At 37.0% G+C, this 18,421-nt stretch overlaps 1 protein-coding gene across 2 annotated transcripts in view; it reads right to left on the bottom strand.

Annotated features, from left to right (window-relative positions):
* LOC132117663 (furin-1-like) overlaps nt 1-18,421 on the bottom strand; it is a 107,653-nt gene that overhangs the window by 34,440 nt on the left and 54,792 nt on the right. For both annotated transcript variants that reach the window (XM_059526985.1, XM_059526990.1), the window contains exons 4-6: nt 11,545-11,640; nt 5,338-5,466; nt 5,178-5,254 (exon numbers count right to left, since the gene is read on the bottom strand). In XM_059526985.1, the coding sequence (XP_059382968.1) occupies nt 5,178-5,254; nt 5,338-5,466; nt 11,545-11,640 (302 nt within the window). The remainder of the gene's footprint in view (nt 1-5,177; nt 5,255-5,337; nt 5,467-11,544; nt 11,641-18,421) is intronic.

Genomic DNA, 18,421 nt, shown 5'->3' on the forward strand with positions numbered 1-18,421 from the left:
TAGAGAGAAAGATTGGCAAAATAAATACAACTGATTAAAAAAAAAAGATAAAAATTAACACAATCACGCTAAAACCTTCAGTCTAGATGTGTTTAGAGACTAGCTTTATAAAACATGCAGACAGAACACCATGCGATTAATCTGGTTATTTTAAATGAATTAAAAGCCAACTGACTAATTATTATGAAAGACATTTTGTAAACGTTGTCATATGCAAAATGTACACAAATATCTTAAAAATAGCAGAAAAAAAACATTATTCACTCTATCAATTCTGTTTTTCAGAGCAAAAGTATGAAAAAAAAAACTATAACTGTTTTAGGAAAAAGTACTGTTCAGAGATGAAAGTACAAACCGAAAGGCATTTATGTGGCTTAAACGCTTCTTGCCACAGCTCGAGTTTCTTCTGAAACACCACACTGACTCAACTTGCCCCACTTCTGTGGAAACGCACTTATGAATTCAAAATGCATTATTTAGTCACTTTACAACACGACCAAGGATTGTTGAAGCACTGATAAATGGATGTTTCAAAGAAAATCCAGATCTGACACTGAGAAAGACACGCTAAAATTCACACAATACAAACAGTAGGGCTGGGGGATACAGTAGATGTCAATATGTGTCATCCTTCAAAGATATTTGACAAAAATGTAAAAATAAACAAATATATCAGAAATTAGAGTTTAACTCTGAAACAGATAAAAGCTTTATTAAGAAGACATCGTTTCACCCATTTTAGCCAAGAATTGAAATGTTTAATACAGAACATAAAACATTAAAATATAGTTAATAAACATGTTAAGTTTTGCAGTGTTTTTCTCTGAATTAACAAGCAGGTAAACTATTATGTTTATGCACTAATAAAACAATACATAGCCTCACTTGCCTCTTCGAGTTATGATTTTATAGAAGAGCAAAGATGTTCTGCTTGACTTAACAATACACATTTCTGTCTTTTCTCTCATATTGTGCCTATTATGTTTCGGCACCAATAAAACATTACATAGCAGTCTAAAAATATATTTATCTACATATTTCTTGTTTTGAGTACCATGAGTATGAATTGTTTAATGGCAAATTTTGAACTACATGGTCAAAAACAAAAAAAACTTTATTTTATTTTATTTGATTTATTATTATTATTATTTTTTTTGTACAAAAAAACATTATTATGGTTGGGAATCATTAGAAATTTTCCAGTTCCGGTTCCACCTAACGGTTCCGGTTCCGATTCTGGTTCAATTAAAATCATTAAACAACTACTAAAACAATAGTAGCAAGGAAAAATGGACTACTCAATGCTCAATACTGTTTATTACTTACTGTCAACTTAATTTAAAGGTTGGCAATGTCAAAATTCAACATATACAAATTTTCAGGTTTCGATTACAGTTTCATTTAAATGAACAAATATTATGTTTTTTTATTATTTTACCTTCACTGAATGTAGTGTTGCTGGAAGGTAAGTAATGTTGAGTAATGCTAGTCCATCAATCAGCATGTGCTTCAAAGTTGATGTCATAAACATTTTGTTTTTCTAGCAGGAATAAGCTTGTTGGCAAAATAGTTCATTGAGGGCTGAGACACTGGTTCATTTCCCTAAATTAATAAAAATAAACTGTTATACTTATAACCATGTGCACACTCTCCATAAAGCCCCATGTTACAAATAATAATGCAGTCAGGAGATGGTGTTATGCAATGAGTAGTTTCCACATTTTTAAACATTTAAAATGCATGAAAATAAATATTATCTATCACTTTGTTTATCACTCTTGAAATGACCTGTACACTAAATAATCTATCCCTCATACTTGCATAACAATAGCAGTCTATTTATTTAGTGGTCCAAGTTGAAGTCAGTATGTATATTAATGACAATGTGAGACAAATGTAATGTAATTTAGTGGCGGCAGGTGCTGCACGCTGCCGGTCTTCTGTCGATTTTTCCTACCTCCAATTAAAACAGTTGGTAGTACAATTCGACAACGAAAAATGCTACTGTTAAGTTATGGTTTATTAACGTATACACCTACCACAACCCTAAACATACCCTTACAGTAATGCAAATAAATTAATTATGTGTTATATTCACAGTTGTAGCTAGAAGAGATACAGCTACAGGAAACCAACAATAAATCATTTTTTTCTACTAATTAGATTGTGTTTTTATTGAAGTCTTCACCTACCTCAACCCTAAACCTACCCTTACAGTAATGCAGATACATTAAATGTTGTTTAGGATGAGAAAAAGGATGCGATATTGATGTGCGCATGCGCAGTAAACCTTGGTAGAATAAAATGTCAGGACACCAGTACATGTACAGTCAGACAAAATGATGTGCACAGTTATCAAAGGAGCGGTTGCGCATACAATCATGGGAAACGTGTACGGCAGTTAAAGACACTATGCCGCACGGTGAGTCTGTGGAGTGTGCCTCATAGGAAACAATGTGCTTAGTAATTAAAGAGGCATGGTGGCATTTCTGTTATTCGGTCTGTGACATCCTTTACGGGAAACGTCGAATCATCAGAACACCAGCGGAAGGCTGCTCACAGCACTTGGTCATATGTCACACCAGAACCGGTTTCGGAACCGAAACTTAGAAATTGCTCACGGTTCCAGTTCTTTTAAAAAAACAGAACCGGTTCTGAATAAGAACCGGTACTTGGTTCCCAACCCTCAACCTTATATATAAATGATTTGCAATTTTTTTGGCTGATTAATAACAATTGCCACAAACATAGCAACATATGCATGTACTGCATGATATGCAATTATTTTGCAGCTGATTATAATTAAAAAAAATTGCTACATTTATGATATATACACTATGCATTTGCATTGATTTTATATTGTACATATGCACATACGTAAACACACAGGTTGGTGACATTCAGTGCTTGAGAACTGAAAGTGTTCGTAAATGTTCTCTGCTACTGTTGCAAACCTGAAACCAGCTTTGTGGTTCTGTGGTAAAAGATGCAAGAACTAGATAATTGCAACGGTAAAACACCCATATAGAGCGCAACATGCTAGAAAAGAGAGGAGTAAGGCAACAAGAGATGGGCTTCTGAAAAAAAAGCAAAAAAAAAAGCAGCGGATTCAAGATGGGGAATTTCACAGCAGGGGTCAGAAGAAAACATGGCAGTTAAATAATGTGTAGGACGAACAAAATTGCTACCGCTATTGAACTACTGCTACTAATGTATCTCCTGCTGTCTTTGCATTATCACAGTGAAATTTTACTGATCTTTAATGCTTTATAGTGACTAAGAAAGTGTTTCTGTGTTGCAAAATCATTTACGAAATGTTTTAAAAGTCAAACTTGATCACATTTCAACTAATGCCAAAGATGTCATTTCATTAGTGCACATTATAGGAGTCACGCCAACATGACATGCGCTGTGGGGTACTTCCATTAGGAGAACATGGGACAGCCCCTCTTAAATCTACAAAGCCGTGCCATTCAGCCCAAGACCTTTGATTTCAACCCACTCGTAACTATGCGCTTTTCTGCCTGTCATCACCAATCATGGTTAGCCTCAAGATAAAAACGGCTCTTTGGCTGGTATCCCAAAAAAAGGAAGAATGAGGAAAATCCTAAAGTGAAATAAGGACAGACCAGAGTTCAACTCATCATTAAATCAGAGCTTAGCCATGATCATTAGCCATAACAATGTCTTGCTTTGTAAAATTGAATGGGGTTGAGATTCAGTTTGGAAGGGTGGTGATGAACAAACTGAGTATATAAAGGTATAGTTTACACAATGAAATGACCATTCGGTAATCATCTGCTAACCTTCATGTCAGTCGAAACTTTTATTCTGTTATTTGTTCCATGGAACCAAAAAATAAAAATACAAATATATATATTTTCCACACAACAACCTCAAGTTGGCTGGATCAAAAAACACATGCATTTTTTTTTTCTTTTCTTTATTTCTCCAAAACTATAGATCTTTAATGACCTGAAATAGTGCTAAAACCGTATGGACTAATTTTATATACATTACATACTACATTTATGTTGTTGTTGTTGTTGTTGTTGTTGTTTTAGCTTGACAGTCCAAGGTCAGTATTAACTGTGTGAAGATTCTTTTCAAATTATGGTACTCCACAAAAAGAAAATATTATACAATTTCAGAAAGACATGATGTTCATTTCTGGGTGAACTATTTCTTTAAAGTAACCCATTCTCAACACCATCATTGTTTCTTCACAAATCAACCTAAATCTCTGTTGATTTATGAACTAGGCCAGTGTTGTGGATGGCCATTACCAAGACAACAAAACACAATCCGTGGAGAGAACTAAACGCACGACACATCAATCACAGAGAAACTAATTTCGCAGCAGCAAAACACACAACACAGAAAACAGCCAGAGAAAGTTGCTGCCTACCACTACAACCTGCACACTAGTCTCAGGAGTATTACATATAAATGAATTTAATTTAATGTAAAAATCTGCTTTTGCCTGGAAGACATGACCCTACTGTAGGATATATGTGAAAAGAAAACAGCTGCAGTCGAGTAAGATCACCAGCTATGGTACATTTTAATCGCAGTCAGTGTGAATGGTCAATGCATTAATATATCAAGTAACGTCTTTTGTTGCATGTTTTCCATCTTTGCTGAGATAATTTGCATAAACCACATCATTCTTTTTTTGCAGGAAATTATGTATTAGCTCATTTACATATTAAACTGCATCTGGTAAAGAGTGACCATGTGTAACACCATTACATTTGTAAATGGTGCAACAAATTAATGATGAACGAAAATCTTAATCGCAGATTGTGATTCTGAAAATGACAGCACTACCATTTGCTTACTGGGTAGGCAAAAATAACTCATTAGCAAAAGCAGTTCCTGTCCATCTAAAATGGGCTACGGCGTTAATCACACTACATTGCAGGCCATGTTTTCCTCTGCCCATCTCCACTCTGCAGGGGAAACCTTTGGCCCCATTAAGTAAAGCAGTAAATGTATAGTAGTATTCATACTTCAGCTGGTTTTATGCCAGGAGTTTCATGCCTAGGCACAAAATACAGTGCTGGCTAAGACGGGAAAAACAAATAACAACAGTTTGAGCTTCCAACGGCCCGTAAATCACTGGGTTTGCTTAGGGGACCTAAACTAGGTTTACAGATTACATATGCATTGAGTACCTGTTATCGTTGAGTTGGGTGTATCGAGGCTGAGGGTCTGGGTCGCCATCATTAACATCATAGCTTGCATCTGGATCCTAAGAATATATAAGAAACATTTAGTGAAGTTATATTGTTTTGGGTTATAAGGGATATATTATAGTTGTTTATTCAAACTCACATAGTTTTGAATCAGATCTGGGTGGTTTTTTTCAATTCCATCATCCAATATGGATATGACGACGCCTTGTCCAGTAAAACCCTGCTTCCAGGCTTCCTTCACGTTGAGGTCACGATGATCTTCGTTGTGCTGAATAAAAAATAGAAGAAAGAACAGATCAGCATAGATGCCACTTCCCTCCTGCTGACTACTCCGCTGATGCTGAACATCAACCAGTGCTTGAGGATCATGTTTTGAGGTTCATCTTTCACAAATCTTTCATTTTTTAAGCTCGCATCAGCTCTATGATTCAAGGCTGCACTCTGTCGTTACCTCAATACCGCATAGCCTCCTGTTCCTGTTCTTTGAACGATGCCGAAACTCTAGAATATATCTTCACAATTTCCTGTCTCGGATATAGCAGTGCCCTGACACACTTCATACTGTCCTTCAAATACTGCATTATAACCTCAGGTATCGTGCTTATGGTTTGCTTGCTGTCCTCTTGATGTGTAGATAGTAGAGCTTTTACTGTACTGCTTATATTGGATTTATGTTACACAATTTTGTTATTTTTACACCTGAGTTAATATATGAAATATCAAGTGTTTTTTGCATTGATGCAAGATTTTATTTTATTTTGCTTTGAGGAAAAACTAAATTAATTAATTACTGAATTACACTAAACATACACTACCATTTACAAAAAAGGGTTTTCAAAAGTATCATCATCATATTAACAAAACTGCATTCATTTGATCAAAAGACAGTAAAAACAGTTCTTTTGTGAAATATTATATAGTGTATTAAAATTTTATTTATTCCTGTTTCCATCAGCCATTGCCATTAAATCATTCTAATATGCTGATTTGGTGTTCAAGATTTCTTATTTCTTTTTATCACATTTAAGCTGCTTAATACTTTTTGGGGAAAAGTATTAAGTTTTTACTGTATTTTTGATCAAATAAATGCAGCCTTGGTAAGAATAAAGGTTTTCAACATTGATAATAATACATGCTTGTTGGGCAACAAATCAGCATATTGGAATGATTTAAGACTAATGATGCTGAAAATGCAGCTTTGCATCACATGAATACATTACACTGTTACATTTTAAAAAATAGAAAACCATTTTAACAATGTAATATATATATATACACATCACTATTACCGTTTTACTGTATTTTTGAAAAAATAAATGCAGCCGTGATGAACATAAGATGACTGTCACAAAAACAAACATCCAAACATCCTGAGAAATGACTAGTAGTCGAGCCAGGAGAGCTTCCAGGCTGACCATCCACCCACCCACTGTCAGACCACAGAGCCTTCTCCCACTCCACACACATGCCACTCCAGCGCAGAAATGATCGTGGCCACCTGAGTTTATCTGAGCAGAAAATTGAATTTATTTCGCTGCATGGCTTCTTGACTTTCCTCTTGGTCACAGCATCACTGCTCTCTTCCCCAGGGGGGTCACAGGGAGAAATTGAAGCCAGAAAGGTGCTGTTAGGTCTGATGACCCCAAAATGATGCACTCTCCTGCTTATCCTGGGATTGCAAGTCAAACGAAGAGAACTGGCAGTTTATTTCTTAAGCCTACATCAGGCAAAATGATGCAATCTTGCCTCAAAGGTCCAGTAATAATGGCTGTGAGGTTGATAAATTGCCGCTGGTGACCTTAGGTCAACTGTTGCAATTGCAGCAAAACTTTCTCTGCATTCCATTCTGCGGAAGTGTTATTGAGTGGATTCTAACTGTTTTACTGATAAACATGATTGATAACGCTGCCGTAAAGAGGGGAAAAATGCGCTGAGAAAGGATTGGAGCTCAGACTACAATTTTATTGTTTTTTTTTTCACGAAGTCATGACATTTTCCAAAAATGTGAGAAAAAGCATCGATTGTCTCCTTGGTTCATTAGCTGGAACAAAACATAGGGGTCTGGTGAATCACCGCTGAATGCAAACTGAATGAGCAATGACTAAACACAAATTAACGATTCTCATTACATTCTCACAAATGAGAGATATGAAGGATGTAGGGACTCTTAATAGCTACTTAAATAAATATAAATATATTTATATTTAATATTATAATATATTTTATAAACAAGAAAAAATAAATGAATAGATATATATATATATAAATTCATTCATTCTTTATGTCTCTTTCTATCCCTTTCTCTCTGTCTTTCTTTCGTGGCCTTGAACAGACCTGTAAATGAAAGTGCACATTGATTCAAAGGTCTTAGTAAAAGTATCAAGAAAACAGGAGACTATGAGGTAGGAATGAGAAATAACTGTAGCCTGATGGTCGATATTAGAGTATCAGTGCTGATACATAAGCCTTCTACAACCATCATCTTGAATCACAGCTGACAGAGAGCACTCATCAACATTAGCTACATTTCTATGCAGCCTAAGAATCCATTAATAATCTGAATATTAGCTCAATATGAAAAAGCCTTTGTGAACACCTCAATTGGGAAAAAAGATCAATTTAGGCAATCTAAACAAAATTTCTATCCAATTAAAAAAGGTGGTGCAGATCTTGAGTGATAATAGAATGATAAATGCAGTATATACCATTCAATTATACATTTACAATAGAACTCAAATATACTATGAACAAAGAGAGAGTTGCTTGTGTACATATTTTCATCCGGAGATGTGTTGTTAGAAGATGCAGATAATATTTACACTAATTAAAGTAACAAACAGGTAGTCATGCACATGTTAAGTCGGCCGCTTTCTCGGCATTGCTTTTCTTCATATTTTATTGCTATTTTGGTAGTGTTGACAGTAGGGCTGGGAATCACTGGGTAATTCACGATACGATACGCGATACATTGCTCACGATACGATAATATCACGATATGGCGATAATCAATATATTATCAGTAATATGTCATGTTTTAAGAAATAAAAAGTTTTTTTTTTTTTATTAGTAAAATGAGTCTCCATTTATTTATTTTTGGATGAAACAATAACAAAAACAACTTGTGACTTAGTAGCAACAAAACAGTCACAGACACTATTTTAGTGTAACATTGCTGCAATCAGTAGTAATACTATGTCTTCGACAAACGGTGACACCATTTGGGTGCAAAATAGCTGTAAGGCTGAGGACAGATTCAGTGTAAACAATACTATATGATTGTCCTTCATAAACATGAACAGTGACACTATTAAGTGCAAGAAACATAAACCTTTGGGCTACTGCTTTCAAATAAAAAATAAAATAAATTTATCAGGGATAAAGTACATCTAAAATGTACCTAACTTAAAGTGCATCCAAAAGTAAACATTTTTCAGAACAAAATAGAAAAAAGCTTCATGTGATGTGTTTTATATGTTCATATTTTTCTTGAGAAAGAGGAGTTGGTCAGCATGTTCAGGAGTGAGTGAACTTCTTTGGGCACTGATGATATCTCCTGCAGTTGAAAAGACCCTCTCAGCTGCTGGTCCCAGGAATACACAAATGCATATGGGCCAGCTTGGAAAGGAGAGGGAACACATGTTGCTGAGATTTCCACCACAACAGTGGATCTTCAGTGAGAGGCAGAGAAGGAGCATCTTGATATTGTTTTATCTCCTTCTCTGCAATTGAGGTTGCTGATGTAGAGACATAAGAGGTCTTCTTGAAGGTCAACAAGTGCAGACTTTCTTTTCTTTGCTGTGCAGGTCTCCACTTCCTCTAAATCCCCTTGAACATCACCACAAGGCACTGGATCATCCTCTTTTAAAGCTGCAGCTTTTGACTGTAGTTTTGCATAAGTGTCTTGCACTTCTTCAGGTGACAGAAATAAAAGGGATTTCAATTTAGGGTCCAGGGCTGAGGACATGCGTAGGAGACCTTTTTCCACCTCTGATTGATATCTCTTTGAAAGGTCTTGATTGATGGCTCCCTTAATCTCTCGAACCAGAGGGGAATCTTCTTCAGTGCTGGTTGTGTCTCGCAGCAGTTGGGCATGAAGAGGAGCAACCACTGAAATGGTGGGATTCTTTTCCTCACACATGATATTTGTTGTCACAAGCATTGGTCTAAATGCTTCCAACATCTCTTCAGCACTTGAGATGTCATTATCTGTCAGAGCACAGTCAGTCACATTCTTTCTCACCTTAAGAAAAAAAGAAAAAAAAGGCAAAATACAATTTATTAATAAAATGAATATAATTATTGTTCTTTATTTTAAAGCAAATAAAGCATGAACTGTATGATGTAATCTAATGTTTTTATTTGGAGTTTATAAATGGTCTATACCGTTTTTTTATATGTATAAAGTATGTATTCATTGTTTATTCATTGTATCAAGCAAGTTTATATCATACGAATTAGTATTTATTTACAAACTTATTAAATTGTATACGATAAATTATTCACATTTATTACACATATAGATTACAACTTCTACATTGCAAACTTTTCTTACCTCTGGTGATAAGAGGGCAGCACAGACAGCTGGCTGTTGCTCAAGAAACCTGGAGATCATCTCATAGGCACTATTCCAACGAACAGGCATGTCCGTGATGAGCTTGTGAAGGGGGAGGCCAAGGAGTTTCTGGTTTCTTTTCAGTGCTTCTGCTCCAGTTGTGCTTCGATGAAAGAATGTTGAGATCCTCCTAACTTTGACAAGTACCTTGGTAACAGCAGCTGTTTTCAGCGCACGTTGGGATGCAAGATTTAAAACATGACCAAAACATCTAACATGTTGGTATCCTGTTAAGTCCATTGCTACACGCATGTTTGATGCATTGTCGGTGACAACCACTGGCTTCTTAGCGTCAAGATTCCACTCCCCCACTAAGGCTTTCAGTACATCGGCAATGTGTGTCCCAGTGTGCGTTTTGTGCATTGCTCGGGTTTGCAGGACATATGACTTAATTTCCCAGTCTTCGTTTATAAAATGTACAGTGACCGTTATGTAGGACTCTCTGGCTCTCGATGTCCATCAGTCACACGTGAGCCCCACTCTTTCTGCCGACTCGAGTGCCGACTCAACTTTAGCCCTGGTCTGGTCATAAAGTGCAGGAATCATTTTTTCAGCAAAATATTTCCGAGAGGGAATATCAAAGCGTGGCTCTAAGATATTCATTAAAAAGCAGAACCCTTCGTTCTCCACCTTGCTGTACGGATGGAGCACTTTACACATGTAAACAGCGATCCCATTTGTGATTGACTTTGCCCTAGCAGAACAAGGTGGTAGCTTTGCCTGGAAAAGGGTGTTTACGCCGGGGTGTGTCGGCTTTGAGCCAGCACCAACCACGCTTTCTCATAGAGCTCCGGGTGATGCCGCGTGAGGTGGCTGTGCATGTTGGTCGTGTTTCCCATGTAGCTGACTTTTGCAAAGCAGTTCTTGCATATTGCGTAGTCCTTTTCTAGCTTTGCCCCGTCCTCACTGTTATAAAATCCAAAGTAAGTCCACACTTTGTATTTAAATGTTGCTGGAGCGTCCTTTAACTTCTTGCTCTCACTTCTACTTTCCTCGCTTGACTCCGCCATTTCAAGTGTGTGTACGTCTTCTTTTACACTCACAACACAACAGCCAAACTCGCAACACGCGCCCCTATCTACTTCTGGAGAAGGGTCAAGGGATAATGAATACTAATAGAGTGTTTTATAACGGCTTTTAAGATCGATACTTGGCAAGAGCGCATCGAGAATCGATCGTGGGAGAAAATATCGTGATATATATCGCCATATCGATATTTTGGCGCACCTCTAGTTGACAGTGACACCACATGTTGATCATTGCTCATGCAAATGTGTATTTTTATCCAACTGCAGAGTTTAAACTGAATACAGTACATTCAAAATCTGCGATTACAATGAAATTATTCTGCATATAATCAGTCATGTTATGTCAGATGAATATGGCCACTTCAAAACAGTGACACGGAAGGGTTGTCATCTCAGGAGAGGATATGTATGAAAACTGATGGAGAGTGAAGGCCAGCACGTCTGGAATGTTTCCGAAGAGCCAAATCACAACCGGCTGATTAAACTTTAAGCTCCACCGGATGACCATAATGGCAACAAGTTAAGTGTTACACAATGTCCCATTAAATAGGGGCAAAAGGAACAGAGTGAATCCAAAAAGAACATTACAACAGCCCACCCAGACCATCCGATCTGAGCCGGAGGTATAGTGCTTGCGAATCGAAATGAATAAACAGTTCACAAACACACACGTGTGCACAAACAAGCAGATGAGCTGTTTACTCACCAAGTACCACTGCTGTGCAAACTTCGGATCAGTCAGCTCATAGTAAATATCCCTCTTCTTTCTTCGTTTCACCACCTGCTGTTCCACCCACATTACCTTGAGAAACAAACAAACAAACAGTCAGAGACATATGTGAAGCGCTTGTTTCCAAGGTTTCCTTTCCATCAGATGCAGAATAAGTTGTTTTTAATGAAAATCAATGGGTCATTAACAGTAATAATAATAGCACCAAATCTGCACGACACAATTAAACATGGGTAAAAATGTGAAACTCCATTAAAAAAAGCATCTATCTTCAGTAACATGACATGCTTGTGTGAAACGCAATATTCAGTTTCACTAATAATATGAACATTGAACTAGAAGAATATAGGGCAGGATTTAATTGTATTGCTTAATATAATTTTCCCATGCTATGAAGCCTTGGTAATGTCAGCAAAAAAGTGAGAAAGTTAATGCATTTTGACGGATGAATAACAAGTAATGATGAAATTTGTACAATACATTATAGTAAATATGGTCAATTTTGATTTCAAGTGCTGACGGACACACACAGTCCTGTTTTCTGTCTTCTCACAATCCTCCTCCACACAACAATGAGACAGAGAGGCCTGTTGAAAGACAGGAAGCTGTTTCTCTAGGGCAGCGACTGCTGCAGCGGGGCAGAAAATGCAGACGGTGGCAGATTATGTGATTGACAGCTCAGCGCTGCTCATGCCAGAGCTCACTGCTCACTAGAATTACTTTTAGTGGATGAAATGGACAGACATGTGACAAGAAAGTGAAGTGAGTGGTCAGAAAAAGAATGACAGGCCAGTTGGGATGTTCACAGCCCTTAAGAACAACCAGGACACATTTGACCCACTAATCAATGTCCCTCAAGGTCATGCTGTCATGATGACATTTACCAGAATATCATCATATATTTGACAGAAATGCTCTATATCTGCTTCATTCAGGTAAATTAGTTAATAATCAAACTTTTCATTTGTGTACTGACCGCTGTTCAAAGTTTAGGTCATGTTGTCAGAGATTCTTTGTTTGACTTGACTGGCAAAATCAAACACTTTAGTTTAGAAAGTACGGTTAATATTGCTTAAACTTGGGCTTTTGGGTATTTATTCACATTCCTAACCCCAAGATTAGAACTATAGCATTTAACCCACATTGTGCTAGGTATGAAAACATCTTTGAAAAGTTGAAAAAAAAAGTAATAAAAAAATATATACAAATTAAATAAAACAATAAAAAGCTTCAAATAGTGTCTTTCAAGTTTTGAAGTAGTTTGATATTCTTTGTGGGAAGATCTTTTTGAACATGCAAGAACGACTGATGTTATCACTGGAACTCAGACTCAAAAAAAAAAAACTGAAAAACTGCTGGATAGGAAGCAGCATTAAGATCTGAGTCTATCTGCTTGGCAAGTTATGGGGCTAGACATGTTGTCTAAACATTATATCACTTTTCCCCTGCTGATTAATTAGCAAGAGTAATACGGTAATTAAAAAAAGTAGCACACATAAGCGCTTCTAACTTTTAAAGATCGACCTCATCTGAAATTAAGCTCAATTAGAGCCAGTACTCTGTTGGCAAGGCAATGCATAATGAATAAACTCATGACTGATGTTCCTTCATCTATGGCAGCTCTGATGTTTTGACTTGAGCCAAATGCGTTTCAAAGAGAATATGAATGATGCCAAAGGACTCAGAAATAGGAAATGGTTTTCTGAAGCTATGAAGATGGACTGAGTGATACAGAACAGAGAGTTTTGATAAAATCTTGACTATAAATGGAGACCGGATGGAAGTGATCTGGAATATCTTAACTGGAAATGCAGATAATAAAGTCAATTGCTTAAATCATATTTGCAGCAAAGAATTTAACTATTAAGACTAATGCACGCTCTTTCTTTGTATAGAATTTATGAGATTTACATGACATAAAGTATAATATGGAACTTGCACATACAGTATGTTATTACAAAAAATAGATGTAAAAATGCATGAAGTATGAACAATATAATATGAATAAATGCACAGTATAAAAGTAATTATTATCAACATTACAGATTTGTCAATAGTAACTATTGTTTGTGATAAAACAGGGCTCAAAAGGTTGCTCTTTCTCGAGCTAAGCTGAGCGAAGGAATTCAACAACAGGAAGCGGAGCAGGGCAGTGAAGGGAAATGCCACTGGAACCCGCTGAGAGGGCAGGCAACAGGACCAACACACTTCACAAGGGCAACATCTTCACACAGCTGCCGGTTTCATTTAACAAAGAGTGATTTCCTTCACTGTTATAGCTACAGTATCTGTATCATCAAAATGACCAGAAGTCGGGGTGGTCACGTGACCCGGAGCAAGATGGACGCTTGAGACTTCGCTCCTTGCTAAACCAAGGTTTAAAGTTCTTTTTCTCACTTGGCAAACGTCACTTAATCAGTTATTTTCTATCTCAAGTATGCCTAAACCTCCTCGTGACAAAGATTTTCCTATATTTTCGTCGTCTGGCCCGTCCACCGGGAAAAAGAAAGTGACGACTCGACTGACCGCGTGCTCCACTGATGAAGATGAGCATGGTGAAATTGACACGGAAGCCACCTGCTCGACTACCATGGATCAGATTTTGATTGAAATCAAATCTGTAGCCTCCCGTGTTAATAACATGGATGAAGCTGTCGAAGCTCGTTTGAATACGATAAACAGTGCTCTGGGTGACATTAAAACATCTATCACGTCAGTTGAGCTTTCTCTTTCCAATCTATCTAATCGAGCAACAGATTTGGAAAAACGAATGGATGAAGCCAAAACTCGGATCTCAAATACCGAGGATAGTCGCAACAATTGCGAAGCCCAAATATCAGCTATGCAAAAGATAGTGGATATGCTGCAGCTGAAGGTTGACGACCTGGAGAACTGCGGGCGTCGGAAGAATTTAAAGATCGTCAATCTCCCGGAGAAAGCGGAAGGCTCCACTTCACTCGAGGACTCTTCCAAACTACCATTCCAACTTTAGTCGGCCTACCTGCTGACTTTCCTCCTTTGGAGATTGAACGCGCCCATCGCGCTCTGGTCCCGAGCCCGGACGCGAATAAGCCACCAAGAAGTATTCTTGTGCGATTTCTCCGGTACTCTCAGAAAGAAGCGGTTCTCAGGGCAGCTTTGAAGAAGCGCGACATCCTCTACAATGAATCCAGATTAAGGTTCTACTCTGACCTTTCGGCGGAGGTCCTGCGCAAACGTCGTGAGTTCGACTCCGTGGGGAAATCGATGGCCCGTCGGAATATGTATCGTGGCTTTGCATACCCTGCGAGGCTTCGCTGTCTTCATAACGGGCAAATTCGTCTTTTTGATACCCCTGAATCAGCCGCTGCCTTTTTGGAATCTCTTACTTGAGGTATTTTTGCTGCTACTCTCGTTTGTTAAGGAGGATTATTGACTTGATCTACAGTGAGTCCCTTCATTACTTTCTAGTTTTTAAGACTAAAGGAGCCAACCTGTTTTTATTTACTCACTTTTTTGTATATTTATTTATTTATTTTTAAAGCCAACCTGATTTAAAGTAATTTGGAATAACTAGGAGGTTTGATTAATCTTAAGTATAGCTTCCCATTTATAACATAGTTTTTCTTTTATTCCTAAGGGACTCTCTTTTCCTTTTCCTCGCAGTGTTTTTGTTTTTCTTTTTTTTATTCAGTCTCTTGGTTTGGCCGTTGTCTCTGGCGACTGAATTGTTATTGTGGTCACTAATTTGAGTTTGGATTTGTACTGATTATTACGTTCGTTGACTTCATTATGGGGGGTTTTACTCTGTTGTTTGGGGACAGAGTGGGGGTGGGTACGCGCTGCAAGGTTTTCTTTGATGTTTTATGTGTTTGTTGTAAGCCAACTCTCTGTTGCCTTTTTTCGCCAAATAAAATCGCTTTATCTTCGAGATTAATTCACACCTTTCATGGCTGGTTCATTTAAACTTATCACTTGGAATGTTCAAGGGATTGGACATGTAATTAAAAGAAAAAAAATTCTAACTCATTTGAAAAAACAAAAACCTGATATAGTATTGCTTCAGGAAACAAAATTATCCGACGTAGAACACTCAAAGCTAGGGAAAGACTGGGTTGGTCAAGTCTACTTTTCTTCTTACTCACAGAACAAAAGAGGGGTAGCCATTCTTATTAATAAAAATCTACCTTTTATTTTAGAATATAAAGAATCAGATGCTGAAGGGAGATTTATTATGATCACAGGATCGATCCTCAAATGCCATGTAACAATTCTCAATCTCGACGCTCCAAATTTTGATTCCCCTAATTTTATAACACAGATGATTTTACTGTTCACTCATCATTGTAAAGGCTTAGGTTTTCTAGCTGGAGACTTTAATTGTATAATGAATGCCTCTCTGGACAAATCCTCATCTGCAAACGTATCAAACCCTAAATCATCTAAGGTGCTCAATAATTTATGTTCTGACTCCGGTTTGATAGACGTATGGCGTCAATTAAATCCTAAAGTGAGGGATTATACTTTTTTTTCTCACCCCCACAATTCATATTCCAGGCTGGACTATTTCTTTCTCCCTAAACAATTTTTGCATGCAGTTCAGACTTGTCATATTGACTCTATTGTCCTATCAGATCATGCAGCAGTATGTTTGCAAATTGACCCCGCCTTCAGTATTCCTAGATCTTCAAATTGGAGATTTAATACATCTCTTTTAAACAGTGATCATTTTTCATCTTTTGTTTCAGATAGTTTGTCTCAATTTTGGCTCGACAACAGAGATTCTCCTGTGTCTTCTGCCATAATTTGGGATGCAGCCAAAGCTACTCTACGTGGTCATCTTATTTCTTATACTTCCCACCTTAAAAGAGCCAAAGACAGTAATAGGAAAAATCTTGAAAAGGAGGTAACTAGATTGGAACAAATACACAAGCAATTCCCTACAGTTTCAAATTTAAAATTACTGGAGAATGCAAGAACTAAACTAAATATGGATCATACCTCCCATATTCAGAAGCTTCTTCTCTTTACTAAACAAAACATTATGAATTTGGCAATAAATCTAGCCGGTTACTGGCATACCAATTAAAGAATCAAAACAACGACAGGTCAATTAATATGATACGGAATATAAATGGTGTCACTTCTAGTGACCCTTTAGTCATAAATAGTACTTTTAAGGAATTCTATAAATCGCTATATAGTTCTGAATCAAAAGCGACAGACTCTGACACTGCTGCCTTTTTAAGTAATATCACATTACCGTTATGTTCTGAGGAGGATCGTTTTAACCTAAATGCTCCTTTTTCAGTAGAGGAGGTTTGGGCAGCAATTCAATCCATGCCAAATGGGAAGTGGCAATTTTTCAAAATATTCTGGCCCAATATCCATCCGATTTTTATGCCTGCGATCAATGATATCTGGAAAGGTGAAATTCCCCCATCATGGAGACAGGCTTCAATTAGTTTACTCCTAAAAAAAAAGATAAAAATCCTCTAGATTGTTCATCTTATAGGCCTATTAGTCTCCTTAATGTAGACTATAAGATAATGGCAAAAGTTCTGGCCTGCAGACTGGAATCAATTCTTCCTAAGGTTATAAATCCTGATCAAGCAGGCTTTGTGAAATCCAGGCATGGTTCGGATAATGTACGTCGTGCTCTTAATGCTATACATTATTTTAATACTCAGAAAAAGATATCAATGATATTATCTTTGGACGCCGAAAAGGCTTTTGACCGCGTGGAGTGGCCTTTTTTGTTTTTAGTTTTGGAAAAATTTGGATTAAGCTCTAATTTTATTAATGTTATTAAGCATTTTACTCAGACTCTACTGCCTCCGTCAACACAAATGGTTTGATGTACGAAGGTTTTTCAGTACGTAGAGGTTGCAGACAGGGATGCCCCTTATCGCCCTTATTGTTCACACTATTTATTGAACCTTTGGCAGAGTCTATCAGGACTAATCCTGAGATATCTGGAATTATAATTAACGGGAAAAAACACGTCATCTCTCTTTATGCAGATGACGTCCTTTTATATTTAGAAAATTTACAGACATCTACTCCTGCAGTTCTGACTTCCTTGGCTTTGTTCAGTACTTTGTTGGGATACAAAGTTAACATCGAAAAGTCTGTTTCTATGTCTTTTAATTACTTTAATAACCCTACAATACAATTTCCTTTTGAGATTTCTAAAAAAGGTTTTAAGTATCTTGGAATTCTCCTCACCCCTGATTTGAATAATTTATTTGAAGCAAATTACTCACCTTTAGTTCAAAAAGTTAAAAAAGATTTAGAAAAGTGGACCCCTCTGCCAATTTCTCTTCTTGGGAGAGTTAACGTCATAAAAATGAACATACTTCCTCGACTTAACTATCTTTTTCAAAATCTCCCATGCTATTTAGCTACATCGTTTTTTAAAACTTTGAATTCTTACATATCTCGTTATATCTGGAATAATAAGCAGCAGAGAGTTGGTCTTTCTAAACTTTGTAAACCAAAGGACCTTGGGGGTCTCTCCTTACCCAATTTTCAGCTTTATTATTGGGCTGCTCAACTCAAAATGATAACAAGCTGGGTTATGAATAAGCAGGATGCTATGTGGATTGACTTTGAATCTTTATTTTGCCATCCAAGAAGATTAGATTCCCTGTGGTTTATTAATAATATAACTCAGATAAACTCTCTTAATGATAATGTGATTGTCTATAATACATTACTGGTTTGGAATGATGTGAAAAAACATTTGAATATCCCCCAAACTATATCCATACACTCCCCTCTGGCTTTGAACCCAGACATTCCCATTCAGATTAGGAGCATTGGATTGCTGGATTGGAGTTTTAAAGGTTTGTCTGACTTCTCAGGAATGTTT

This window comes from Carassius carassius, chromosome 3 (genome assembly GCF_963082965.1).
Source record: "Carassius carassius chromosome 3, fCarCar2.1, whole genome shotgun sequence".
NCBI classification, from domain to species: domain Eukaryota; kingdom Metazoa; phylum Chordata; class Actinopteri; order Cypriniformes; family Cyprinidae; genus Carassius; species Carassius carassius.